Source organism: Eucyclogobius newberryi, unplaced genomic scaffold (genome assembly GCF_026437365.1).
Source record: "Eucyclogobius newberryi isolate DKJ021-1_F unplaced genomic scaffold, fEucNew1.0.hap1 SCAF_19, whole genome shotgun sequence".
Classification (NCBI taxonomy): domain Eukaryota; kingdom Metazoa; phylum Chordata; class Actinopteri; order Gobiiformes; family Gobiidae; genus Eucyclogobius; species Eucyclogobius newberryi.
This window is the reverse complement of record NW_027315823.1, coordinates 14,103,802-14,130,163: the sequence shown is the minus strand read 5'-3', so window position 1 is coordinate 14,130,163 and position 26,362 is coordinate 14,103,802. Positions and strand designations below refer to the sequence as shown.

Genomic DNA, 26,362 nt, shown 5'->3' with positions numbered 1-26,362 from the left:
AGAACATGGTCCACTCGGACTCAATGTCCCCAGCCTCCCCCGGGACATGGGAGAAGCTCTCCCGGAGGTGCGAGTTGAATACCCTACTGACAGAGGGCTCCACAAGACGTTCCCAACAGACCCTCACAATGCGCTTGGGTCTGCCAAGTCTGTCCGGCTTCCTCCTCCGCCAGCGGATCCAACTCACCACCAGGTGGTGATCGGTTGACAACTCTGCCCCTCTCTTCACCCGAGTGTCCAAGACACGCGGCCGGAGGTCTGATGACACGACAACAAAGTCGATCATTGACCTCCGGGTGTCCTGGTGCCATGTGCACTGATGAACACCCTTGTGCTTGAACATGGTGTTCGTTATGGACAATCCGTGGCTAGCACAGAAGTCCAATAACTGAACACCGCTCGGGTTCAGATCGGGGAAGCCGTTCTTCCCGATCACCCCTCTCCAGGTGTCACTGTCATTGCCCACGTGGGCGTTGAAGTCCCCCAGTACAACAACAGAGTCCCCAGTCGGTGCACTGTCCAGTACTCCTCCCAAGGACTCCAAGAAGGCCGGGTACTCTGCACAGCTGTTCGGCCCGTAGGCCGCCACAACAGTGAGAGACCTGTCCCCCACCCGAAGGCGGAGGGACGCGACCCTCTCGTTCACCGGGGTAAACTCCAACACATGGCGGCTGAGCTGAGGGGCTATAAGCAAGCCCACACCAGCCCGCCGCCTCTCCCCGCGGGCAACACCAGAGAAGTGGAGTGTCCAGCCCCTCTCGAGGAGATGAGTTCCAGAGCCCAAACTGTGCGTGGAGGTGAGGCCGACTATATCTAGTCGGTATCGCTCAACCTCCCGCACAAGCTCAGGCTCTTTCCCCCCCAGCGAGGTGACATTCCATGTCCCCAGAGTTAGTCTCTGTGTCTGGAGATCTGGTCGCCGAGGCCCCTGCCGTCGACTGCCGCCCAGATCTCTCTGCACCGGCCCCTTATGGATCCTCCTGCGGGTGGTGGGCCCACGGGAGGGCGGCCCCACGTTGCTCCTTCAGGCTGTGCCGGCCGGGCCCCGTGGGGTAAGACCCGGCCACCAGGCGCTCGCCATCGAGCACCCATCCCAGGCTTGGCTCCAGGATGGGGCCCCAGTGACGCCGATCCGGGCGACGTAAACGGCCTTGTTCTTTTACTCATCATAGGGGGCTTCTGAACCGATCTTTGTCTGACCCGTCACCTAGGACCTGTTTGCCTTAGGAGACCCTACCAGGGGCATGAAGTCCCCGACAACATAGCTCCCGGGATCATCCGGGCGCTCAAACCCCTCCAAGAAGTTAAGGTGTCGGTTCAAGGAGGAGAATATAAATATATATTATATATATATTATATATATTATAAATATATATATATATATATATATTATAAATATATATTATAAATATATATATAATATTATCCATGTATATATATCATCCCACATGGATCCATCTAAACAGTTACTGTAGGAGCCTCCCATATGATCGCCGCATGGTCTCACTTCTCTTTTTTTTTTTATAGATAACAGTAACATAATACAATGGTTAGTAAATAAAAAGATAACACAAACTGACAGAAAACCCCCCAAAAGACATTAAATCATGTCTACTGATTAAAAATAATTATAACTATAGAAATTTGATGGCAGCGGATCTTTCCACTTAAAGAGAATTCTGACTCCAAAAGAGGAAGTTCCAAAAATGTCCAAGATGATCTCATTTCTGAAACTACCACATGGAAAGTATTCATTTACACAAAGCAGAGAAAACATCTAAAGAGAAGCAGAGACTAATCTACTACGGATCTGAACCCCAGTGAGTCTTTGGGATGAATGCCACACTGTAATGTCTTTGGGATGAATGTAACACTGTAATTAATCTTTTGACATTGCAGAAGATAATTAAACAATTGTGTGTTGTCGCAGGCAAGTGACTGTAAAGATTATTGCAGTGCAGACTATAAATTCGAGTTAGTGAATCTAATTCCTTATTTAATGTTTTGTGAAATGCTTAGAAAACATTCAAAGAGAACATCTCAAAGAGAATATGAGTTGCGAATACAGTATGTCATCTTTTACCCCCGATACACAATCAAACAATCAGTCCAGACTTTTTGTTGTTTATTTCAAATAAAAATGAAATCGTAATTAAAGTACACAACATTACAAATGGTGATGTTTAAGTCCTCAAAAAGAGTACATACCAGTTAAGTATGAAATGAGTGTTTAACGTTATCACAGCGGTAACAGTAATAACAGCCCAACACGTTCATGATGACGCACACACACCTCCCTAACACGCACACCTCCCTAACACACACGCGCGTACACACATACACACACACACGCACACGCACACACACGCGCCTCACACGCACCTGCCACACACACGCACCTGCCTCACACGCGCACCTGCCTCACACGCGCACCTGCCTCACACGCGCACCTGCCTCACACGCGCACCTGCCTCACACGCACCTGCCTCACACACACCTGCCTCACACACACCTGCCTCACACACACCTGCCTCACACCGTACAGTATTATCTCTTCTTTTTGCTCTCTTTCTTTGTTTTCTGCCGGATCTGAGGCGCTGCTCCTTTAGACTTCTTTATTTGTTCTGCTGCAGCTTTGTTATCGCTGCCCTCCGTCTCCTCCTGTGCAGAGAGAACGTATCAGGGAGAATTATAGATAGTATCGTATATATAATTATAGATAGTCATCAATCAAGTCCAAACATCACTATAAATTATGCTGGTCCATCATTATTTTAATCAGTAGAATATTTAGATGTTTTTGATTAACCTGTTTGAACCCATTTGAATTATACTTACCACCGTATTTTCCGGATTATTTTTTATAGTTTTGGCCGGGGTGCGATTTATACTTATATTTATACTTATATGTGATATTATTTGTTATTTTCACACTTGCAACCGCATTTCATACTCCAGTGCAACTTATGTTTTTTTCTTCTCTATTATGCATTTTTTGGTTGGTGCGACTTATACTCCGGAAAATACGGTATACTCCTTATACTTATGATTCATATTTTTTTTAAGTCTTCTTATCATTCTATATAGTCAATAAGACAAATAAACTAGTGCCAAGTTTGTCTCTGCCTTCATTACCATCTTAAATCAGATCTAAAGTAACAAAATAAGAGCAAGAACTTACCCAAAAGAGGACCAAAAAATGGATAAAATTGACTCTAAATTAAACAAATATAACAACGGTAGAGGAGCTCGCGTACCACAGTTTAAGAACCACTGAGTTAGAAGAACCAAAAAAAAGAACCAAACCATAACAATGTAGAAGACTGCTTAACTGTGTATGAAGAACCCTTTTACACATTTTTTAAAACAACTGGCTCATTCTGAATCATAAATGACTTGATCATTTTCAGGTTAAAAGAAGGCTAATGTGTGCCAGAATAAAACACAGACATGAAGTGAGGGGAAACAAGTGAAAATTGAATAATTACACAGTGGATTAACAGGCCCTTGTCTATAATAGGAGTCCCCTGACAGCTGTTATTATAGACACTGACAGTAGCCTCTTAATGGCTCCGTCTTCAGCCGCACAGGCCGCACTTACCACTAAATGAACGTCTGCTTTCTTTGTCTCGCAGATGCAAACTGGTAAGTGCCCACGAGTCATTCAGAACAGACACAAACACAACCTCAGGACACTTCTAAGTCAATCATAGAATATAACGAGTAATGCACAATAGAGTTGCTTGTATTTGATGGTTATGTTGCTTTATTTTTGTTGTTTTCTTGTCACTTAGGATTCAGTTGTAGTCATCTGTTTTTTTTAAAGCGATACGAACATGACTACAACTGAATCTTTTTCTACAATGGAAAACTCTAAGGTTAGACTAAGGTAATTGTTAATAATTTGCAAATATTATTCTTCTGTCATAATCTACGGTACTTCCGTCTTTTTTCAATAAGCAAAAGACTTATCTGCAATTTTCAGTTTTATTTTATTTGTTTTTTTAAAAGGCACTAATTATTGTTTTATATTATTTATTCAAAACAAATTGAATTTAACAATTTTGTTTTATTATATTTATTTATTTTCTATCATTATGGTTAGGAGTACTGTTAGAGCAAGTGTAATGTTCTGTGTGTAACACTTTGGAAATGTTTCAGTTTATAAAATGTGCTGTATAAATAAAGTGGATTGAATTGAATGACGGTGGTTGCTGGTGGTCAGAGATGGTGTAAATTGGCAGCCTCACTTTTTCCAGATTACCCCAGGGCAGCTGTGGCTACAGGAGTACCTTACCATGAGTGAATGATGCATACATTGAGCTGTACGCTTTGGGAAATATATTTAATTGAATTTTGAAAAGCATTGGACGGATTATATTTGCGATTTATGTTTTGATAAAAAAGGATTCTATTCAAAGTTCACTTTTTAAATGCGTCCAGAAGGATTGACAAAGAGACTGAAACAGGGTGAGACATTAATGAAATAATCCCATGCATTTAGTTTCAGAACACATTTGTACAGATCTGATCAGAATAAAAATATACTTTGTTGTTTGTCAAGGCAATTATGGCACTTTAAAATGGCAGATTTGCACTTTGCCAATTCAATTCCATTCAAATTGAGATTTTGATTTGATTGGGATTAAACATTAAGATGTACTTGAAAGGCTCTTTATTATTATTATTATTAATATTAATATTAATATTAATAATAATAATATTAGGGGTGCACGGCGGCAAAGGCGGTTAGCGCTCTTGCCTCCCAAGAAGGAGATCATGGGTTCGATTCCCGGACCAGACCAACATCACATGATCTCTCTGGGTGGAGTCTGCATGTTCTCCCCGTGTTACCGTGGGTTCTCTCCAGGTTCTCCGGCTTCCTCCCACCGTCCAAAGACATGCATGTGTTAGGCAAAATTGGTGACTCTAAATTGGCCCTAGTGATTGAATGTGAGAGTGAACTGTCTGTAATGTCTACCTGTCCAGGGTGTACCCCGCCTAAGGCCCGAAGTCACTGGGACAGTCACCCGCGACCCCGAAAGGGAACAAGCGGTAGAAAATGGATGGATGGAATAATATTATTATTATTTAAGGCTAGCTTAATTGGATTTAGATCTAAACTCTTGCATATCACTCCTAATTTGATGTATTACAGTCTCCCCTTTCTAGTAGTATTCTTATATTGTTTTTCAATTTTTAAATGCAATATTTCAGTAAAGAATGCAACAAATTTTCACAGATGTTACATAAAAAGGTTGTAATGATATCCGAAGTCACAGTGCAGTGTCATCTCAGTATGTATTGTTTATTATTTGATAATTATATTGTGGGGAGGCTAGAAATATCACCGTAACAAAAAATAACTTGAGAAGCTAATTAAGTATTAAATAACAAAATGTAGAGTGTATTTAAAGACAGAGGAGATTGCATTTCAACATATTGACAACGTCCATGAAAGTATTGTGAGATAGTCGATAAATGGAGTATTATATTTCTGCGAGGACAGTAATGTGTACCTTAACCTCCCCAGTGCAGCAGACCTACCTGCTCATGGCCTTTAGACGTGGGGATGATGATGGCGAGGATACAGATGAGCTGGAAGATGGCTCCCAGGAACAGGCCGTACTTCAGCACACTCTCCAGAAAGGTGGCCTCAGGGACCTCCGGAGGGGACAAGTCCAGCTCCGACATACTGCGTCTGCTGCTGCGTCTGCTGCTGCTGCTCGAGGGTAGACTTTGAGTTTAGCACTCTGCCTTTCTATACAAGAGAATGTTTTTATTTTAAATGTAAGGTTTAATGAATTAATTCTAATAGCGTTTTCATTCATTTATCTGACTTAAACTTAATCTTTATTCCAAAAAATATATATTGAACATACTAACCTATGCAGTAATGTTGAAAATGAAGTGAAAATTAGGTCTGCAAATAACTAGTCAGTGATTTCATTTTTTAGCAACTAGGCAAACAAGTATGTACATTGAGACTTTTTAAATACATCAACCAAATAAAGTCTGAAATATTGTGATTGATGGCTTCTAGATGGACAATATTTACACATACAGTGTATTATTGATGAAAATCCAAAAATGTTTGATTTCTTTTTAGACATTTTGATAATGCCATTGTCTTTGTTATAAAAGGTATTTTTGTGTTTTTAGAGTCTGTGGTTCAGCTAGCGATAGTGTTATTTATAGTCGACTAGTCATGATTAGTACAGATCTAATCATGAAAACAGAACAATAATTGAGACAATTACTTTTTAATTATTTTATTATTGTTTTTCCTGCAAGTTCAGTTTTTGCCAGCCCTAAACTTAATGCACCAAAATTCAAGGCCAGAGAAATGTTAAAGCTTCTGATTGTTCCTACATGTTTTGAGCCAAATGACATATATTTGTTTACGTTTTACTTGATTTGGTTTGCTTGTCATGTCATCTTTGCTATTTCTACAATACGTATTTCCTCGCAACAGAATAGGTAAGTTTTATGAGATAACAGAACCAAAATGTTTCCTATCATCACTGTTTATCAAAGATCTATTTAACAGTTATACTCGCCACAGCGGCTGGAGTAGTAACGTTAGCATCATGGTTTGTGTACTGAGTTCTACAGAAATACAGCTACAAAATATACATCAAACATAAATGCATACTTACAAATGGTACAAAACACTTCGTGCAATGTCTTCTCAATAGAAATGATAGAAATCTAATCAAAAATAGGACAAATATCAGTAAAACCAAGCAGTGGATTTGGCACTAGCACTGCTGCAAAGAAATGTACTGCCGGAAGTGACATGGTTTTCGGCCAAACACATTTACGGAAATAGCGCCCTCAGGTGGAGAGAAAACCAACTGCACTGAAATATGTACTGAAAAACATTTATTGTAGTTTACAAAAAAAGTGAGAATAAGACATGATTGGGAACAAAATTATTGAAATATTGATAAAAAAAATATATTCCATCAACAAATATACAAAATAGGCTACTTATACGAAATGTATTTATTCCACGTTGGGGTCTGTGAGGTCTCTTCTTATGATGTCATTCACTGAAAAATAAAAAAGAAGAATATAAAATCATAAACAATATTTATAAGCATTCGAGTTCAAGATGGAGTCGTAAATAAGGATAAAAATAAAGTTAATTAGAATTGAATTTCACATTTATGCCTACTAGAGGTCTGTCTTTTATAGATGGGTTAGGGTTACAAAACAATTCTGGCAGGCTAAACAAACAATGAAAATTGTTATATCATTAGTTCAGGAATGTTTACTGTATTAATTGCTTTATAACTGTATAATTCTTAATTAATTGTTATTTTGTGGTATGTTTTCATTCCACATTTTAGAATAGCATATATTATATCCATAATAATAACTCTAGATAGATAGATAGATAGATCTAATAATTCGTTTTTGTGCTTAAAATTCTAATCTATAATTTTCAGCGTGAGTTGTCTTATGTCTATTTTTGTGACCAGAACAAAGAGCAACATTGCCACATTTGCCTGCACAATGTAGGTTACTTCCTGCTTGACATAAGTTTAAAAAGTTACAAAAGGAAATAAGTTTGTATCTGTTGTCGCTTTGTTTTATACATTCATAACAAAGTAAAGCTTATGTATTTACGTGTGTTAGTGTGAGTCATAATAAAAGTGATGCACAGATTAGATCAACTAGTGCACGGTCCAATGATTTGCAGACAGGAAGCTGCAGAGAGTGAAGCATAGGTGAAGCATGGGTGAAGCATGGGTGCACAGTCCCCCAGGTGTAACCACTTATGTCTAAGAATAAATAGTGAAGTATAAAACATGCTTTCAGTGGCCACATGTATTCACACCTCATCATTGACACTCTTGACAACCTTTGCTGCATTACTGTGAGTGAGAGCCACGTCTGCGCTCTGCAAAGGTGATGTATAGGATAGATGGCTCATAAATACACAAAAAAAAGTATAAACAGCTACGACAATTATAAAATATATGGTGCCCGTGTTTATACATGCTGAATCTAAATAATATTTGGATCAAAAAACACCCAAGACACAATAAATATAAAATTAAATGGACGTATTACGCTCCAAGTTGTCATAAGGGGCAGGCAATATCAACAAAAATACTGATACCTTTTTGGAGTATCTCCATAATGATATTCAGATGATATTTTGTGTTTGATATTAGTCCTGGTTTGGTCCTGTTTAGTCCTGTTTTAGCCCTTGGTTAATACCTGGTGGTTGTAGGACTAAACCAGGGTTTTGTCCCTGGTTTAGTCCTGTTTTAGTCTTGCTTGTCAACTCAACAAAAATGTGTTCAGATGTGTCTTTAAATGTATTAGTTGAGGTTCGAGTCTCCGACAAATGTGAATGGACTGTAAAATTACGTAAAATTGAAGAAATCTCACTTTATACTTTAGTTTCTTGTACTCTTGTCAGTTATTCAATCTTCTAAAACCGCTTTACCCCAATACAGTTTAAATTACAGTTTAAGATATGTTTTTTGGTGCATTTCTTGTATTTACTCACCATCCTCCAGATAAGTATAGCCGATATCTTCTTGTTTGACGGCTGTTCTTTCTGGCTCCTCTCTGTCACTTCGTCTGGAGTTTGTCTGTTTGGCCGACTCGCTGCTTGGCTTTGGTCTTTCAACTTGGGTAAATCTTGAAGGTGGGGATTTGCCCAAAGGTAACAGTGTCTGACATGAACGTTTGGCTTCTTGAGAGGACTCTTCGACTTCAGACGGAAGAGCAAATGTTGTTTTTTGGTGAGCGGAGGAACATGATATTATGGGAGAATTGTTGTTAAAGCGCTGCTTTTGGTAAAGCAAAGGGTTGGACCGGTATTGGTGATAAGAAGTGTCCAGTGGATCGGGGAGTAGTCCGTGAATTCTGGGGTCCACAGAGGAAAGATGGCTGTAGAGTGTGGGAGAGACGCTCAGGGCCTGGAGGCTCCTGTCCTGGTCCATGTGGTGGTAAAGCGACTTCATGGAGAGGCCAGACATCACCAGGTTTTCCTGGTAGCTGTAGTTCACCTGGTAGTCATCCACCGGCTCAGCTTTAATGGCTGGAGAGAAGGGAGTTTTAATCAAATAGGTTATATTTCAAAGTTTTATCATAGCAAGGGAAAGCTCAAAGGTACAAAGTGTGTCATGCTTTAGTGCATCACTCGGTATCTCTGAAGACATCCAGTCCCCTGTGTTATTTATTCACTTTTATTTTTGATATTGGACAGACCATGCGTGTCCCTGATTGGCTAATCTACAGGTCAATCATGCCCATCTGAACTCGGGGAGATGAAACCTGTGCCAGACTAAACATCTTATACTTCTGCATGAGTGAAGTGTGTGTTCTTGGCTCGCTCAGGCATAAACACGTGAGCTGTAGAGGGCTGAATATCATCTTTTTATCCTTTAGCGTTGTACAGTCAGTGGTGTAACGTTTATTATATTTTTATGTATTATTATGAACCTGTTCAGTAGTTAATCTTACAGCAGTTACATTGAGCCCTTCCTCTGGCAAACAGACACATGGTTATGACAGGAGAAGGCAACATGTGTGTCTTACTCAGGGACACAGACAAAACACTGACCAGATCCAAAGCATTTACCCTCCAGTGACAGGGCAAACCCCCGTGTTCTCAGTTGTGTTTTTCTATGGATGAGAAACCGGGTGTCTGTGGGTGGACTGACAAAACGAAATGACTGATTGCCTTAAGTGAAACAAGCGCTCTGGCTGCCGAAGGCTACCAAACGCCTTGAAAAAAAGTAAAAGTAAAAGTCATAACTTGTTTGTAAAAATGAAAGCAGAAAGTCACACCGTTTCGTGTTTCCCAGATAATGAGGGATGTCGAGATGAATCGGTTATTTGATGGTACTGGTTACAATATAATTGTAAATATTCAAAGATGGTGGTGGACATCTTATACAAACCATTTAAAATCAAACTATTGTACAAAAAAGCAAGTAAACCATTCTAAATTCCACACGCGGAACATGTTGTGATTCCTGTATGAACCTCAGAATATCAAAAAATATGAAAAATCACCATGAATTTGGCAAATGAAAACCACTCAGACACATACAGAGACATCCAAGTCTGATTTAAAGATGTTTGCTATCGTATTTTACATTTACTGTTTATTTTCTAGGAGATTATGACTTTTTAGGTTTGACTGGACAAATATTTGGAGAAACGTTGACCCCACAACAGCCATATTACACACTTTAACACAAATTGTACTTTTTGTGATGTTCAAATAAAATTTTAAGGCTAGAAAATTGTATATTTTCAATCCATCATAATAAAAAAGCCAAATAACAGTTATTTCTACAGTTTTTGGTGTTATTATAATGACTTAAAACCATTAGTATTTAGATCTGATGCCAGTTAATTGCTGAAAATGTGTGATGTTTACTTCACTTTTTAACATCCAGATGACAGAATTTTAAAGGGTTTATAGACAATGAGAATGGCTGTTATTAAAGATATCATAGTTGTGATAGTTGTTTGCTCATGGTGTTGAAAACGTGTGAATAACTGTACAATCGTGATGGTTCTTTGCACGATGATCATGACAAAAATATGAATGCATGTGAATACTTTGTGAATGAGTATTTAAAATACCTATGAGAGGAGTGTAAGTGAAGTGTTGAAGCTGGCTCATGTTCTTCTTCCCGTTGATCACATAAAAGTGGACTTTGACCGGGAGGCAAATCCTCCCGTCTCGATACCGCGGGACTTCAACAAACAGCATGTTCTAGACACATAACAACACGTAACGCGGACATTTAAAACCCGCGTATGCAGCTTGTATTTGTACGTTTGTGATTGAACATAACTCACAAATTGTGTCTTGTCTCTGTCGACTGTTGCCTCGGCTTCCCAGATCTGCTCTCCATCTGGGGACAAGAACATAAACAGTCTGTAGTAATGTTGTTGAGGGTGGAAGCATCATGGCAACTACAGTATATTTGCGCTTTTCGTTATGTGTTTGTTCCTAAATTGAGAACATTTTAGTCCTGATGTAGACATGGTTTGGTCCTCTTCTAGTCCTTGTTTTGTCCTGTTCCAGTTCCAGACATCTGCCAAACAGCAAGAAGTCTGCCTCTCAAACACCTGTTAGTCTGCCTTTAGAAAGTCCACCTCTTCTCCACTTATTCATCTACAATAACAGCATATGTTTGAGCTCATTAGCTGCATAAAGACACATGTCCACCACACAATCAGTCAGACTCCAACTACTGCCATGGACAAGACCAAAGAGCAGTCAAAAGACACCAGACACAAAACTGTAGACCCCCACAAGGCTGGAAAAGGCTATGGGGCAATTGGCAAGCAGCTTGGTGAAAGCTGCTGGAGAAAGTGTTGGAAAATGGAAGATGACTAAGACTGAGACATGTCCAGGCTCATCTGAAGTTTGTCAACGACTATCTGGACGATCCAGTGGAGTCATGGGAGTCAGATGAGACCAAAATTGAACCTTTTGGTATGAACTCCACTTACTGTGTATGGAGGAAGAAGAAGAATGAGTACCATCCCAAGAACACCACCCCCACTGTGAAGCATGGGGGTGGAAACATCAGGGGGGACGGGACGACTGCACTGTATTAAGGAGAGATTGAATGGGGCCATGTATTGTGAGATTTTGGGTAATAACCTCCTTCCCTCAGTCAGAGCACTGAAGATGGGTCATGGCCAACATGACAATGACCCGAAGCACAAAGCCAGGAGAACCAAGGAGAAGCATATCATGGTTCTGGAGCGGCCAAGTCAGTCTCCAGACCTAAATCCAATGGAAAATGTTGCCTGTTGCTCAGTGACAGCCCTGAAACCTGACAGATCTAGAGAAGATCTGTGTGGAGGAGTGGGCCAAGATCCCTGCTGCAGTGTGTGCAAACCTGGTCAAGAACTACAGGAAGCATTTGACCTCTGTAATTGTAAACAAAAGCTTCAGTACAAAATGTTAACATTGATTTTCTCAGATGTTCAATAACATGGCAAATAGCATAGAAATAAATTATTAATAAAATCATACAATGTGATTTCTGGATTATATTTGTTTTTAGAGTTTGTTCTATTATGAATAAAGTCTTTCTTCATGCTTTACTGAAAGTGCTGTTATTATAAAGTTGTATCATTTTTCACTTGATATCTACCATGCTATTTCCACTTATTTTACAACAAAGTAACCTCAGCTAAAGCCTGCGAGGAAACATCACTGTCTGTGTAATAAATAACTAAATACTGCCATAAAGTGATGTATTATGACAAGCGGCTCAATTATATGTACCAATCTGGACGATGGAAGCACTGCAACGGCAAAATTGTCGCTTTATCAAATATTTTATATGCCAGATGCCCTTCCAACAACAACAAGCCAAATAGTGAGCAATGAGGACACAATAACAGCTTTTTTCAGGTGGGATTTAAAAAAAAAAATAATATATATATATATATATATATATATATATATATATATATATATATATATATATATATATATATATATATACAATAAATAGGGCCACTTGGGAAAATCCTTGAAATGAAAATGTGCAATTAGGAATAAATAAATAAAATAACTGATTAACTAAGAGACTGAAAATACTCATAACGAACCAATGTAAACCCGCGTTGTGTATTACAAGTGGAAAAGCCTTGAGCCTAGTTGTGCGTTTCATTCCCATCTCACTTCTAAACTAGTTACAAGCCACGCTACAAACACTTCAATGTTCATGTGTCTAACCACATCCTGTTGCACTAAACCTCGGCGCGAGGTTTGGTAGCTTCTCTTTTGTAGCTTCTCTCGCAACATGTGGCTCAGTGATCAGACCGTGCGACAGGCTAAGGAGGCAAAAGTCATTACTTTCATGCCAACGCTAATGTGCGTCATTGAAAGTGAATGCAAAGGCTACTATGCAAATAACCCGAAAGCAAGTGTAATATGAGAGGGAGTGGGTGCAACGCAGTCTGAGAAAGTAACAGAGGGCTGAATGTTGTGTGAGCGCGACCGTGGAGTTATCAGTGAAATCTGTGGGTATTTGTGGTTCGATAAAATGTTTTTTAACTTGCAAGGATCATGTCAAAATGTGAGGTGGAGCAGAAATATGGACAAATAACTAAACATAAATAAAAAAAGAAACTTGTGATGGGACATTCAGCACTGCATTTTGTTATAAATCTGTTGCATAGGTTCAAGATGTGTTTTAAAGGTTACATACATTTTACATTTTGTTCTTTGTAAATATGAACAGGTCCAAATGGGTTTCTGTTCAGATTTTCAGTTAGTAATAGTGTTTTTATTGATAAAACGAGGTTATGTGACAAATCTGAACTCTACACGAACGACCTGGACTTCAATTTTTTTTCAAGAATTACAACTAAGTGCGGGAATGTCAAGATTATTAAGTGATAATCGTCATAATATAATCATAAAGATAAAATAGTGATACTCGTTTAGAAGTAGAAGTTTAGAAGTTAATTTTGTTTTTTTTTCTTTGAAGAAGTTTTTTTTAGTACAATTAAAAGAAATGTACTTATTTTGGAACCTAAATGTAAAGTGCTTTTTTATCTTGCAGTTTATTTCTAATAAATAATTCAGAAAGTTTGATTTCATAAAGCGCGGGTCACGCGTTAAGGAGCGGTGAATAATTTTTGAAACGTCATGTTTATTCTCACAATAATCATTACACTAAAAATTGAAATTGTGACTCTATCAAAATTGTGACATCTCTAGTTGCATTGTTGTGGCACTGCCCCACAAATATATTTAATACAGCACAATCACAATATAAAACAACAAAGATAAAAAATAATTTCACCAGCTACATAAAAGGAAAACACATGAAATCTAAAATTACATTACATTTATTTAGCACCAGTATGTAAATTACATATAAACAAATGCTTAAACTGATTATAATACTGTTTATATCTATGTTGCTTTGATAATTACCTAGAACCATCAAACAGATTAGTGTTGCTCATTAGTTTATATCATTTATTTATGACTAGATGGCTCAGGAGCAGCTTTCTGAAAAGGCTCACCTTGTCTCTTTTCTGTGAAGATGACACGCGAGTCAGAGGTGAAGTTGAGTCCAGTCAAAACCATCTGTTGTCCCCCAAGAGCCGAACACCTGTCCAGATCCTGCCGCTCCACAGAGGGCATCTCCTGAGCTCGCTGGGCTGGACACAGGAAACAGGAAACACACGCGGTCAGACCTGTCCCGTGTGCCACATTCAAACACTAACAATGTCATAATTCAATTTAAGAATAATCAAATCATATCAAAAGGAGTATAATGAATACAAAGGTTCGAATGATTAAATATTGTCAACAAAAGCTTTGCATTCACAGTTGATAGAGTAACCAAAACTTCCAAAATATCAAATTACTTACAAGGCAAAAAGTAGTGTGGGAACTACTTAAAAAAAAAAAAGTTACTCAAGTTAATGTAACGGAGTACTAACGACCTCTTTAAGGTCAAGGTAAATACACTAAATGTTTCTGTAAATGTCTTGGGCGAGGTTCAAATCTTGCACAAAATATAAGTAGATAAATATCCGTTTATATCCTTGTGTGGAATATTTTTGACCTCTTTGCAGCCTTTTAAATAGTTTGAATTATAGTGGATAGACTGTATTTTCTAACTTTGCATAGCTTCAAATCAACAATTGATGTGTTATTTTCCATTTTAAATACATCGCCCACATCTAACTTTATGACTAATCACTGTGACTTGTCAAGTTGAATGTAAACGTAGTATAAAGGTGATAAAGCTGAGTTAGATAATACCCAGTATATATTGTATGTAAAGTGAAGTCCCTTACAGCACTCTATGGGATGGGAGCAGACTTGCAGTGACACCAACTGTCCACCAGGTTCAGGGATGTGCACTCGGAACACCAGGCGCACGCGGGTGTTCTTACGCCCGATGTCCGTCTCCCCGTTCCGAAGCTCAATGTCCGCATTTCTTAGCTTCAGAATGCCCACGCAGTCAATCCTGCATTTTGCATAAGAAATTAGCAAAAAAATTATATTAGAAAAACAAGATAAAAATGGCAGTTTCATCACTTCAATTCAAAGTCAAGATTTTGCTATTGTATTCAAGAAAATGACCATCGCTACCTAAAGCATCTTTATGAGGATAACAATCATAAGCAGTGTATCGTACATGTCATGTTTTAGTATAAATACTTATGGATTAGTATTTGATTTTCAAAACTAACGACAACCTTAACAAGTATTGTAGTGTCGTGATAGAGTATTAAAAGCAGGAACAGTAGTAGCAATATTAAGAAAGTGTTTTGAATCACTTTCACCGATATTGATAAATATGCAGAACTGTATCTCGATATATTTTTGGGAATATCCGGAAAACAGCAGTCAGATGATGTTATTGATTTTATTTTTTTAAATGTTTAAATATTAGTCGAGGTTTAATTATGAGACACATTTGAAAAGTCTGCCAAATTTGGACCAAATGGGACTTAACTTATTTTTTATTTGATTTCAGATTTTATTCATTTGTGCTGTGATTTTGTTTCTATTTATTTTTAGTTGATGATTACTTGTGTTTTTTATTTTTCCCACCCCCACTCTCTGGTCCTCAACTATATACCGTATTTTCTGCACTATAGGGCGCACTGGATTATAAAGCGCACTGTCTATTTTCGATAATTTTTCATATATAAGGTGACCGGACTATAAGACGCATTAAGCGAAACAAAACGTGTACCACACAAAATCGCTTCGAGGTCAGTAAACACAACCAGAAATAATCAATAAATAAGGCGCACAGGATTATAAAGCGCAGAAATAATTTAAAATGAAAGGGTTTTAAGTGCACCTTATAGTGCGGAAAATACGGTGCTCAATATTCATATTTTGCATATCTTCAAAACATCATTCACAATATTATCTACAATCTAATATATTGCGCACCTCTACAACCAGTGGACAAAGCACAACGAAACATGAAAAACAAACACATTTAAGCGCGTGCCGTCGTGCTAAATGTGTCCACTTACACCACTCTCATGTTATTCTTCGGCTCCAGAAGGATTTCGAGTACTTTGGTGCCGTTGATGGCCCGCTCCAGGCTGTGCGTCGTCACCGTCTTTCCTGTGACCTTGTGGACCTGGTAAAACGAGTGAGGCTTCAGCACTCTCTCGTCTGCAGTACCAATGAAGACCTGTAGGCTGAGGGGAGACGAGCCGTGGTACCCAACGAGCTGGTGGAGACGAGGACACGTTTCATTTGTCAGGAAAAGACGGTGTTTTATGTATATATGTGTCTTAGTCAAATCAGCTGTAACAAACGTTTACTGAAGCTGCAGCAAAATGTATGATTATGATAAAGTACTTATACCGAGTTTTCTGATTCTGATCACAGGAATGGTCATGTCGTAATAGTGCATGAATAACAAAGCACAAATAATGTTGAAGGAGACATATTGTGCTTTTTTCAGTCACATATTGTAAGTAAGTCATCGTTTTACATTCATTGTAAACAGCAACATCATAAAACGTCTTGGGAATAGAAACAGTGACATGGCAGTGACATTTCACCGTAACAAGCAGTAGATTGTCATTTACAGGGAAACGTCTTTTTGAAAAGTGGCTAATGGACATTTTATGCACGAGTAAAACCTGTCCTGCATACTACCACTTGCCACTTTTTCCTGCCCACAGCTACTTATTTTATTTAAAGTTTTTCAATTATTAAAAAGAAAATAAATCAGACATTGCATAATTCACATAGGGTTCTAAATGCTACATAGTAATTTATCAGAAATGGAAAAAACTTGAAAAGTACTAGTACAGTGCCAGCAGTAGAGAATCAGTTCTGCATTTTGGAACAGAAAGTCAATGGACTTGTGTCTTTTATTAAGAGCATTATGTGGTTTAGAAGAAACAAAAAAAAAGACTAAATAACAGAAAAACAGATCTATTTTCTTTAACAATGCATTATGATTGCCAAACAAAGAAAATATGTAATTAACACTATTCTCCTTTAAAGGCGCTGTACCTTATTTTTACAGTCTAAAAACATGAAAAAAGAACTAGTTCATTTTAAACTTCAGCCGTCCACATGTACTGCTCACTTTCAAGTATTCTGAACATCCAAACGATTCTCTGATAAGTTCACAGAGTCACAGTTTAGCAGGAAGAAAGGCAGCCAATCAGAGGCCACGCTTCCTCAGCCATTCTGTGAAGACATTCGCCGGCAGCACAAGGTACAAAAGTAAAAGTACTGTACCATTTTTAGGTATATGTACTTGACTTTAGTACAGTACATTTTGCAGCGAATGCTTTTTACTTTACATTTGAGAGTAGCTCTGTACTTTCTACCGCACTATAGTTTTGTACAGAAAAGTAGAAAGATATAGTTTCATATGGTTTGAGGGATTATTTTAACCACATTCAGGACAGACATTCTGCCCAAAGGTTTTGAGTTCCAACCTAGAGGATTTTGTGACCAATCTGAGTCTCATTTCGTCGTGGCGAGGACAGCTGAGTAATTCTCCCACATGTCAATCATTCCCTGCGTCCTGATGCACACCTGCAGCCTCGTACCCAAGATAGCAGCACATTTTTAAAAAAGAACTAACAGTCAGTCTGATTCCTCAAATTGGCGAAAAAATCAGCTTTAACAGTTCTCAAAATCTATGTGAAATTCTTTATTTTTATTTACTTTCTAAATTTGTATACGGATACCTTTTTTAGCCTAGGTGTTATGTGTCAGGTGTTAGGTGTCAGGTGTTATGTGTCAGGTGTTAGGGGTCAGGTGTTAGGGGTCAGGTGTTATGTGTCAGGTGTTAGGGGTCAGGTGTTAGGGGTCAGGTGTTATGTGTCAGGTGTTAGGGGTCAGGTGTTATGTGTCAGGTGTTAGGTGTCAGGTGTTATGTGTCAGGTGTTATGTGTCAGGTGTTAGGGGTCAGGTGTTAGGGGTCAGGTGTTATGTGTCCGGTGTTAGGTGTCAGGTGTTAGGGGTCAGGTGTTAGGTGTCAGGTGTTATGTGTCAGGTGTTAGGGGTCAGGTGTTATGTGTCAGGTGTTATGTGTCAGGTGTTAGGGGTCAGGTGTTAGGGGTCAGGTGTTATGGGTCAGGTGTTAGGGGTCAGGTGTTAGGGGTCAGGTGTTATGTGTCAGGTGTTATGTGTCAGGTGTTAGGGGTCAGGTGTTATGTGTCAGGTGTTAGGGGTCAGGTGTTAGGGGTCAGGTGTTAGGGGTCAGGTGTTATGTGTCAGGTGTTAGGGGTCAGGTGTTAGGGGTCAGGTGTTAGGGGTCAGGTGTTATGTGTCAGGTGTTAGGGGTCAGGTGTTAGGGGTCAGGTGTTATGTGTCAGGTGTTAGGGGTCAGGTGTTGGGGGTCAGGTGTTATGTGTCAGGTGTTAGGGGTCAGGTGTTATGTGTCAGGTGTTAGGGGTCAGGTGTTATGTGTCAGGTGTTATGTGTTAGGGGTCAGGTGTTATGTGTCAGGTGTTAGGGGTCAGGTGTTAGGGGTCAGGTGTTAGGGGTCAGGTGTTATGTGTCAGGTGTTAGGGGTCAGGTGTTATGTGTCAGGTGTTAGGGGTCAGGTGTCAGGTGTTATGTGTCAGATGTTAGGGGTCAGGTGTTATGTGTCAGGTGTTAGGGGTCAGGTGTTATGTGTCAGGTGTTAGGGGTCAGGTGTTATGTGTCAGGTGTTAGGGGTCAGGTGTTATGTGTCAGGTGTTAGGGGTCAGGTGTTATGTGTCAGGTGTTAGAGGTCAGGTGTTATGTGTCAGGTGTTAGGGGTCAGGTGTTAGGGGTCAGGTGTTATGTGTCAGGTGTTAGGGGTCAGGTGTTAGGGGTCAGGTGTTATGTGTCAGGTGTTAGGGGTCAGGTATTAGGGGTCAGGTGTTATGTGTCAGGTGTTAGGGGTCAGGTGTTATGTGTCAGGTGTTAGAGGTCAGGTGTTATGTGTCAGGTGTTAGGGGTCAGGTGTTATGTGTCAGGGGTCAGGTATTAGGGGTCAGGTATTAGGCGTCAGGTGTCAGGTGTTAGGGGTCAGGTGTTTGGGGTCAGGTGTCAGGTGTTATGTGTCAGGTGTTAGGGGTCAGGTGTTATGTGTCAGGTGTTATGTGTCAGGTGTTAGGGGTCAGGTGTTATGTGTCAGGTGTTAGGGGTCAGGTGTTATGTGTCAGGTGTTAGGGGTCAGGTGTTAGGGGTCAGGTGTTATGTGTCAGGTGTTAGGGGTCAGGTATTAGGGGTCAGGTGTTATGTGTCAGGTGTTAGGGGTCAGGTGTTATGTGTCAGGTGTTCGGGGTCAGGTATTAGGGGTCAGGTGTTATGTGTCAGGTGTTAGGGGTCAGGTGTTATGTGTCAGGTGTTAGGGGTCAGGTGTTAGGGGTCAGGTGTTATGTGTCAGGTGTTAGGGGTCAGGTATTAGGGGTCAGGTGTTATGTGTCAGGTGTTAGGGGTCAGGTGTTATGTGTCAGGTGTTCGGGGTCAGGTATTAGGGGTCAGGTGTTATGTGTCAGGTGTTAGGGGTCAGGTGTTATGTGTCAGGTGTTAGGGGTCAGGTGTTATGTGTCAGGTGTTAGGGGTCAGGTGTTATGTGTCAGGTGTTAGGGGTCAGGTGTTAGGGGTCAGGTGTTATGTGTCAGGTGTTAGGGGTCAGGTATTAGGGGTCAGGTGTTATGTGTCAGGTGTTAGGGGTCAGGTGTTATGTGTCAGGTGTTAGGGGTCAGGTGTTATGTGTCAGGTGTTAGGGGTCAGGTGTTATGTGTCAGGTGTTAGGGGTCAGGTATTAGGGGTCAGGTGTTATGTGTCAGGTGTTAGGGGTCAGGTGTTATGTGTCAGGTGTTAGGGGTCAGGTGTTATGTGTCAGGTGTTAGGGGTCAGGTATTAGGGGTCAGGTGTTATGTGTCAGGTGTTAGGGGTCAGGTGTTATGTGTCAGGTGTTAGGGGTCAGGTGTTATGTGTCAAGTGTTAGAGGTCAGGTGTTATGTGTCAGGTGTTAGGGGTCAGGTGTTATGTGTCAGGTGTTAGAGGTCAGGTGTTATGTGTCAGGTGTTAGGGGTCAGGTGTTATGTGTCAGGTGTTAGGGGTCAGGTGTTATGTGTCAGGTGTTAGAGGTCAGGTGTTATGTGTCAGGTGTTAGGGGTCAGGTGTTATGTGTCAGGTGTTAGAGGTCAGGTGTTATGTGTCAGGTGTTAGGGGTCAGGTGTTATGTGTCAGGTGTTAGAGGTCAGGTGTTATGTGTCAGGTGTTAGGGGTCAGGTGTTATGTGTCAGGTGTTAGGGGTCAGGTGTTATGTGTCAGGTGTTAGGGGTCAGGTGTTATGTGTCAGGTGTTAGGGGTCAGGTGTTATGTGTCAGGTGTTAGGGGTCAGGTGTTATGTGTCAGGTGTTAGAGGTCAGGTGTTATGTGTCAGGTGTTAGGGGTCAGGTGTTATGTGTCAGGTGTTAGGGGTCAGGTGTTATGTGTCAGGTGTTAGGGGTCAGGTGTTATGTGTCAGGTGTTAGGGGTCAGGTGTTAGGGGTCAGGTGTTATGTGTCAGGTGTTAGAGGTCAGGTGTTATGTGTCAGGTGTTAGGGGTCAGGTGTTATGTGTCAGGTGTTAGAGGTCAGGTGTTATGTGTCAGGTGTTAGGGGTCAGGTGTTATGTGTCAGGTGTTATGTGTCAGGTGTTAGGGGTCAGGTGTTATGTGTCAGGTGTTAGGGGTCAGGTGTTATGTGTCAGGTGTTAGGGGTCAGGTGTTATGTGTCAGGTGTTAGAGGTCAGGTGTTATGTGTCAGGTGTTAGGGGTCAGGTGTTATGTGTCAGGTGTTAGGGGTCAGGTGTTATGTGTCAGGTGTTAGGGGTCAGGTGTTATGTGTCAGGTGTTAGGGGTCAGGTGTTATGTGTCAGGTGTTAGGGGTCAGGTGTTATGTGTCAGGTGTTAGCGGTCAGGTGTTATGTGTCAGGTGTTAGGGGTCAGGTGTTATGTGTCAGGTGTTAGGGGTCAGGTGTTATGTGTCAGATGTTAGGGGTCAGGTGTTATGTGTCAGGTGTTAGGGGTCAGGTGTTATGTGTCAGGTGTTAGCGGTCAGGTGTCAGGTGTTAGGTGTTAGGGGTCAGGTGTTATGTGTCAGGTGTTAGGGGTCAGGTGTTATGTGTCAGGTGTTAGCGGTCAGGTGTCAGGTGTTAGGTGTTAGGGGTCAGGTGTTATGTGTCAGGTGTTAGCGGTCAGGTGTCAGGTGTTAGGTGTTAGGGGTCAGGTGTTATGTGTCAGGTGTTAGCGGTCAGGTGTCAGGTTGCCCTTGGTATCCTAACCTGCACTTCTGGATGTCCTCCGCTGGCGGTCTTCACTGCTCCTCTGCTGCCCTCAGTCTCATAGTGCGCTCGGTGGTATGGCCTGGGCTGCTGCAGGATCTGAAGCTTGTACTGTCCCAACTCAGGGGGCAGCTGCCACTCCAGAGAGGGCAGGGGGGCCATGGACACACTGGAGCACAACGGGTAGGAGTATGATAAGAATGATAAGAATGCATAATCACAATAAAAGTTTGTGTCAATGGAAAGTCAGCAGACCTAAAAGCTCCATGGTGAGTGGGATGAGAAGGAGGCCACACAGTCGGTACCATATAGAAGGCTTCAGGTGCGGCCTACAATAAAACAACACATTAGCAACGTGATACAATGTTTTAAATCAAAAGGTCACACAATCCAAGGGTTAAAACAATTAGCATTTAGACTTATAAACCATATGATTTAATTGAGAAATTGATTGATTGGTCCTTGTGATCCCTCGTTCATTCAGGAGTGATCCATCAAAGCAAAAATGTTTCAAAGTTAATACTTCAATGTTTTAAAAATCAAGACGTTTCAACTTCTCCTCCTTTAACTCCTTCAGATTGAAAATGTTTTTAAATGGAAGTTGAAATGTCTTGATTTTGTTAGATGGAGTACAATAAAAAACACTGCAGTTATTTGTCTTTAAAGGTTTTCTCTTTTTGTGGATTATTTAAACATATATTAAAGTAATGTAACACCTTTTTTTTTAAACTTACACCTACACGTTTGTCATTCTGTGAGTTGAAACGTGTTGGCGTTTTCCCCCCGAGGACCTTGATGATGATGAGTACCTATTTTTAGATGAAACCCCTGTGTACTCCCAGAACCTTATTCTTTAAGTACTTGTATTACAAACCTATTCAGAACTTCCCATTCCTTCTATGACTTATTGACATGTTGCATATGTCTTTCAACAATAGTTAATACAAATGTAAATCTTAAAATGTTCTTTCAAGGTTAAATAGCCCTTATGATATCTTCGAGTCTGGATGACCCACAGGCGTCTGTAGTAGAACAACATGACAAAATGACAGCGTTTTTTAGTGTGTGGGTTTGTTTTAAGTTTGTTTTTGTTGTAATATGTGTGAAAAAACAAAGAAATAGAAAAAGCGTATTCAACCCACGTACTAACTTTGAATATCCACCTATTATTCAACACAAACGTTGGCACCGTTTCCATCAGGATTGCAACAGAAGCTTGTTTGAATATGCAAACGAGCTCACCTCAGTTCTAACGCCCCTGTCTGGCTCCAGCGCCCACTCGTACCCTTCACCATAGACACAATCCTGTCTCGGCGCCGGCCTGTGTGGAGCGTGAGCCGCCACTGAAGGCATCACTATGGAACTACCGCCAAACATCTCCTTCAGCCCGGGGGTGGTGCTGCTCGGGTACTGGTGGAGGTAGTAGGACCCCTGCTGCTCATGAGGGGACGGGCTGGGGCTGGGGCTTCGGGAGCGCTGTTTGACCGGAGTGGGCCCGGGACAGGAGTGGAGGTGGTGGTAGGAGCGTTTGCCCTGTGGAGATAAGGATCGGGAGCGCTGGTGCGGGCGGGACGGGTGCGGGGCGTTGTTGGGTTGGTGGGGGAGGAGGAAGGTCTCATCCGGGATGCTGTTGTGGGGCGACCCGCCTGGAGTGGAGTGGGAGGATGAGGTGTGGATGGCTTGAAGTCCAGGGCAGAGATCCAAAGCTGATAAGCCGTAACCTGCAAGTGTTATTCAGCTTAATTTACATTGTCTATTGACTGAATGTGCTCTGCTATTACATTTACCCAATCCAATCTTCTTTAGCAGGATTTAGATACGAGGATTTATGACTAAGATTAAGTAACTAATGCAACAAAATGTCATGGATAACATGTACATTTAGTGTCTGCAAATACAGTCAATTAGAATGGCCACAACTGACATAATTAAAGCTTGATCTGGGTGAAAAAGTTGTTAGTTGCAGTTGCCAATGCATTAAAGGACAATTTACTGTTTGGCATATAACAATATCTTTGCTATTAATATGTTGATAGTTTTTCAATGAATCAATGAATAATGAATTAATCAATCAATCAATCAATCAATCAGTATGTTTATTTTTATATATTTATTTATAACTCAAATTGTGGCACCTTGGGATCTTTACCAAAAAGAGTTCTTTAAAATCATAAACATATAAATGAATGTGTTTCATGTACCACTTTCATGTTTTTCCTGCAATAGGTTGTGCATAGTTCAGGTAACAGTTTTACGTTACCTTTTTTATTTTATTTGATCAATTCAATTAAGTTGTTGAAGCTTTACCAGTGTTGACGCACACCTCACAATGTTTGAACTTCAATTCACACAACATCATTGCACAATAAAAAATAATACATCTTTGCATATTTGGATCAGTTTAATATGCTCTTTCTGTTTTCAGAAGTTTCCTCTAATATTGGTTGTCACTGGATAACGGAGCAGGAACTCAAACCTAAGCATCAGTATTTTAAGCAAGACAGGAAAAAAAGCTAGAATGTTTCAACTCAATAACCTTCAAACATTATTAAAACTATGCGATGACATCTAAAGTGAAATTAAAATACTGATGAATAAATCGCGACATACCTGCACCATTGGACGGGGAGGGACAGGGCGAGGCCAGAGGGGAGCAGTTTTCCGCGGGCCATCCTGTGGACGAGTTGCTGCTGGCGGGGCTGGCACACTCCCTGTATACACCCAGCACTTTGGAGCCCGGGTTCTGTGCGTGCGCTTGGGAGTTGAGGGAGTCTCCAGAGGGCGTGATCTCGATCCTGGGACTCTGGGCTGGGATGGCGGTGGGGCGGGAGGGGAGGCCCGCGGGCGAGGCAAACTGCAGGGTGCGGTGTTCGGCGGAAGTGGGGTCCTGACTTGGTTCAGGTTGGGGCGAGGGGGAAAGGTGGTACGCACCGGCACAGTCTACCACCAACATAGCGGGGTGGGTGTGGTTTGGGAGAAGGGCGTGCGGGTCATCTGTCAATCAAATCAAACTACTTATAAGCTGGTAGGAAATATGGATGGCATGTTGTACTTTTTACTGTATGTAGTGAGGGTAGTAGTAGAAAATCTTACTTTATGGTGCCCTTTTGCAAGAATTACACTTCAACAATTTAATTTTCTGGTGTAAAGCAATGCCACGAGCTTAAAAATGATTTAAATAGTGCTTTGCGTGAGCAGCCCTTGCCAACTGTCGATTACCTCTCACTCGCTTCCCTTTTCATGCTAACTGTCTATCAAATAAAGCCTTTAAAATTTGATCTAAACTATAAATGTTGACAAGAATGATGAAATTATGTATAAAATCTAAAAAAAATAAAAGTGTGTTTATGTGGCTATCTATAGTTTAATCTATAAATTTGTAAGACTTTTCTTCATCCTACTCCATTTTTTAACTGTAGAATGCATTATACGATATACAGTCACATTTAATATATTTTTAAAAGCAGGATAAACAGCTACTGATGCACACTTCCATCATGGTTTGAATTTTTGGTTAAGAACCTCATACATTTCTCTGCCTTCTGTTACAACTTGAAATAAAACCATGATTTCAGTGCTTTTAGAAAGGGAATCATTGTGTAAAAAAGCTCATTATATACATTTATAAGTTATAATTGCTAAAACGTGCCTGTTAATGTCTTGGTTGAGGTTCCAATATCGCACAAAACGTGAATGGACCAGAAAATGAACAATAAAAAGGCAAAAATACACTTTATGCCCTTGTTTGGGAGGTTACACCAGACATTTTGAGTACTTTAATAGTTTTAATAATAGACAATAGCCTATTCTAATTTTGCATATTTCCAAAACAGCAAATCATTTCTATATCTGTGAAATGCATGTCTTCCAACCACGGGTAAACTATTATCAAAATTTAAACCTTGAGAGTAAACTCTTTTATTCCCAGCAGAAAAAATAAAATAAAAGATAAAAAAAATAACACCCATTACCACATTTTTAGTTATTGAGCAAATGTCCTATTTGGATTGAAAATAATGTTATTGAGGTTCGTATTCTGTGCCATCTCTGCTTCCTGGGATTATTTGGTTTGAACTCAATAATTAGGATTGCTCTTACCATTGACATGAGCAACAGGGAAGTCCTCCGGGGGGTTGTAGAGAAACAGGTCTGAAAAGTCCAGCTCCTCTTGGTTTATGTCATGGTCCAGTTCTTCAGAGAGACCCAAGCCTCTGGACGCCATCTCTCAGTCATGCACAGAGTTCCCAGTGCGTTCTGTTTTTGCTCTCACACCGTTTGAGTGCGTAACTGTCGTGCAGAGGTAAACGCGCGCTTCCTGTCTGTGTGCAAATGTGTGCAGACAGAAGCCTACATGAACCTGCCTGAGTCTGTGGACCAGTCTGACTCCAAGGTTAGATACTGCAGTGTCGGAGGGACAGAAAACCCATTAGTAAGAGCAAGTCAAATGTAATCGGTGACTCTTTGTATAGCAATGTTTTCAAAATCCAAAATGTATTTCACAGCAATCAAAATATTTTCAAAATCCAAATGTATTTCACAGCAAAGTACTGTTTAATTCCTCCCTGATGGAATCAACTCGACATTATTTTCATTGCTAATCGGTAGAAGATGATGGCAAAAAAATATTCAAATATAAAAACTGAAAAAGTTACAAAAAAAGACTGAATACATATTTCATTCATTTCATATTCAGTTAGTAGCCTATGTGATCATTTAATATCATCTTAAAGGATACATGCTTTTCATCAGGTACTTAGCATTAAACTACAACAGTCGTAGATCATCATTTTACATTTTGTTCATTGTAAACCGTAGTATTGATCTAAAACGGCTTAAAAATAGAAACAGGTTAATTGACTTCCTGTTCAAATCTGCAGTACTGATGAGCCTCTTCATAGTGACATTTCACCGTAACAAGCAGCAGATTGTCCTTTACATGATTTTTTGTGGTTATGTGGCCATATGTGACATTTTAAACCCTCACATGTGTCATTCGGAGTGAGAACTTCAGCTCTTAAGTAAAAACAGGGCTGTGGGCGGAGATAGGGGGCAGGTGAGAATAGGAATTTTCTGCACACGTAA

The 26,362-nt window shown here is 40.4% G+C and overlaps 2 protein-coding genes across 7 annotated transcripts in view; both read right to left on the bottom strand.

The window, feature by feature from the left end:
- Positions 1 to 2,211: 2,211 nt before the first annotated feature.
- The window catches only part of manbal (mannosidase beta like), a 401,671-nt gene continuing 377,520 nt past the window's right edge, over positions 2,212 to 26,362 (bottom strand). Inside the window, exons 1-3 of one of the 6 annotated variants that reach the window (XM_072451796.1) lie at positions 6,660 to 6,778; positions 5,548 to 5,713; positions 2,212 to 2,661 (exon numbers count right to left, since the gene is read on the bottom strand). In XM_072451796.1, coding sequence (XP_072307897.1) covers positions 2,548 to 2,661; positions 5,548 to 5,694 — 261 coding nt within the window. In that variant the 5' untranslated portion in view covers positions 5,695 to 5,713; positions 6,660 to 6,778 and the 3' untranslated portion in view covers positions 2,212 to 2,547. Of the gene's footprint in view, positions 2,662 to 5,547; positions 5,758 to 6,659; positions 6,779 to 26,362 lie in introns of those variants that run through there. The other 5 variants (XM_072451798.1, XM_072451797.1, XM_072451795.1 and 2 more) reach the window with 5 other exon arrangements.
- Positions 6,952 to 25,571, bottom strand: LOC140365389 (nuclear factor of activated T-cells, cytoplasmic 2-like). The gene is made up of 12 exons (XM_072451788.1): positions 25,379 to 25,571; positions 23,891 to 24,274; positions 22,523 to 23,001; positions 21,536 to 21,609; positions 21,281 to 21,449; positions 16,030 to 16,232; positions 14,830 to 15,002; positions 14,047 to 14,184; positions 10,843 to 10,898; positions 10,624 to 10,756; positions 8,528 to 9,064; positions 6,952 to 7,055 (listed from the first exon to the last, which is right to left on the bottom strand). Exons 1-12 carry the CDS (start codon positions 25,500 to 25,502, stop codon positions 7,009 to 7,011), a joined length of 2,517 nt encoding a protein of 838 aa, XP_072307889.1. The 5' UTR covers positions 25,503 to 25,571; the 3' UTR covers positions 6,952 to 7,008.

Excerpts from the sequence above, each read along its gene's own strand:
- LOC140365389 (XM_072451788.1), bottom strand. The coding sequence starts at position 25,502 with ATGGCGTCCAGAGGCTTGGGTCTCTCTGAAGAACTGGACCATGACATA. Across the intron at positions 23,002-23,890 it reads CTCCCCGTCCAATGGTGCAG|GTTACGGCTTATCAGCTTTG; the intron begins GTATGTCGCGAT and ends TAACACTTGCAG. Across the intron at positions 15,003-16,029 it reads AAGAATAACATGAGAGTGGT|GATTGACTGCGTGGGCATTC; the intron begins GTAAGTGGACAC and ends TGCAAAATGCAG.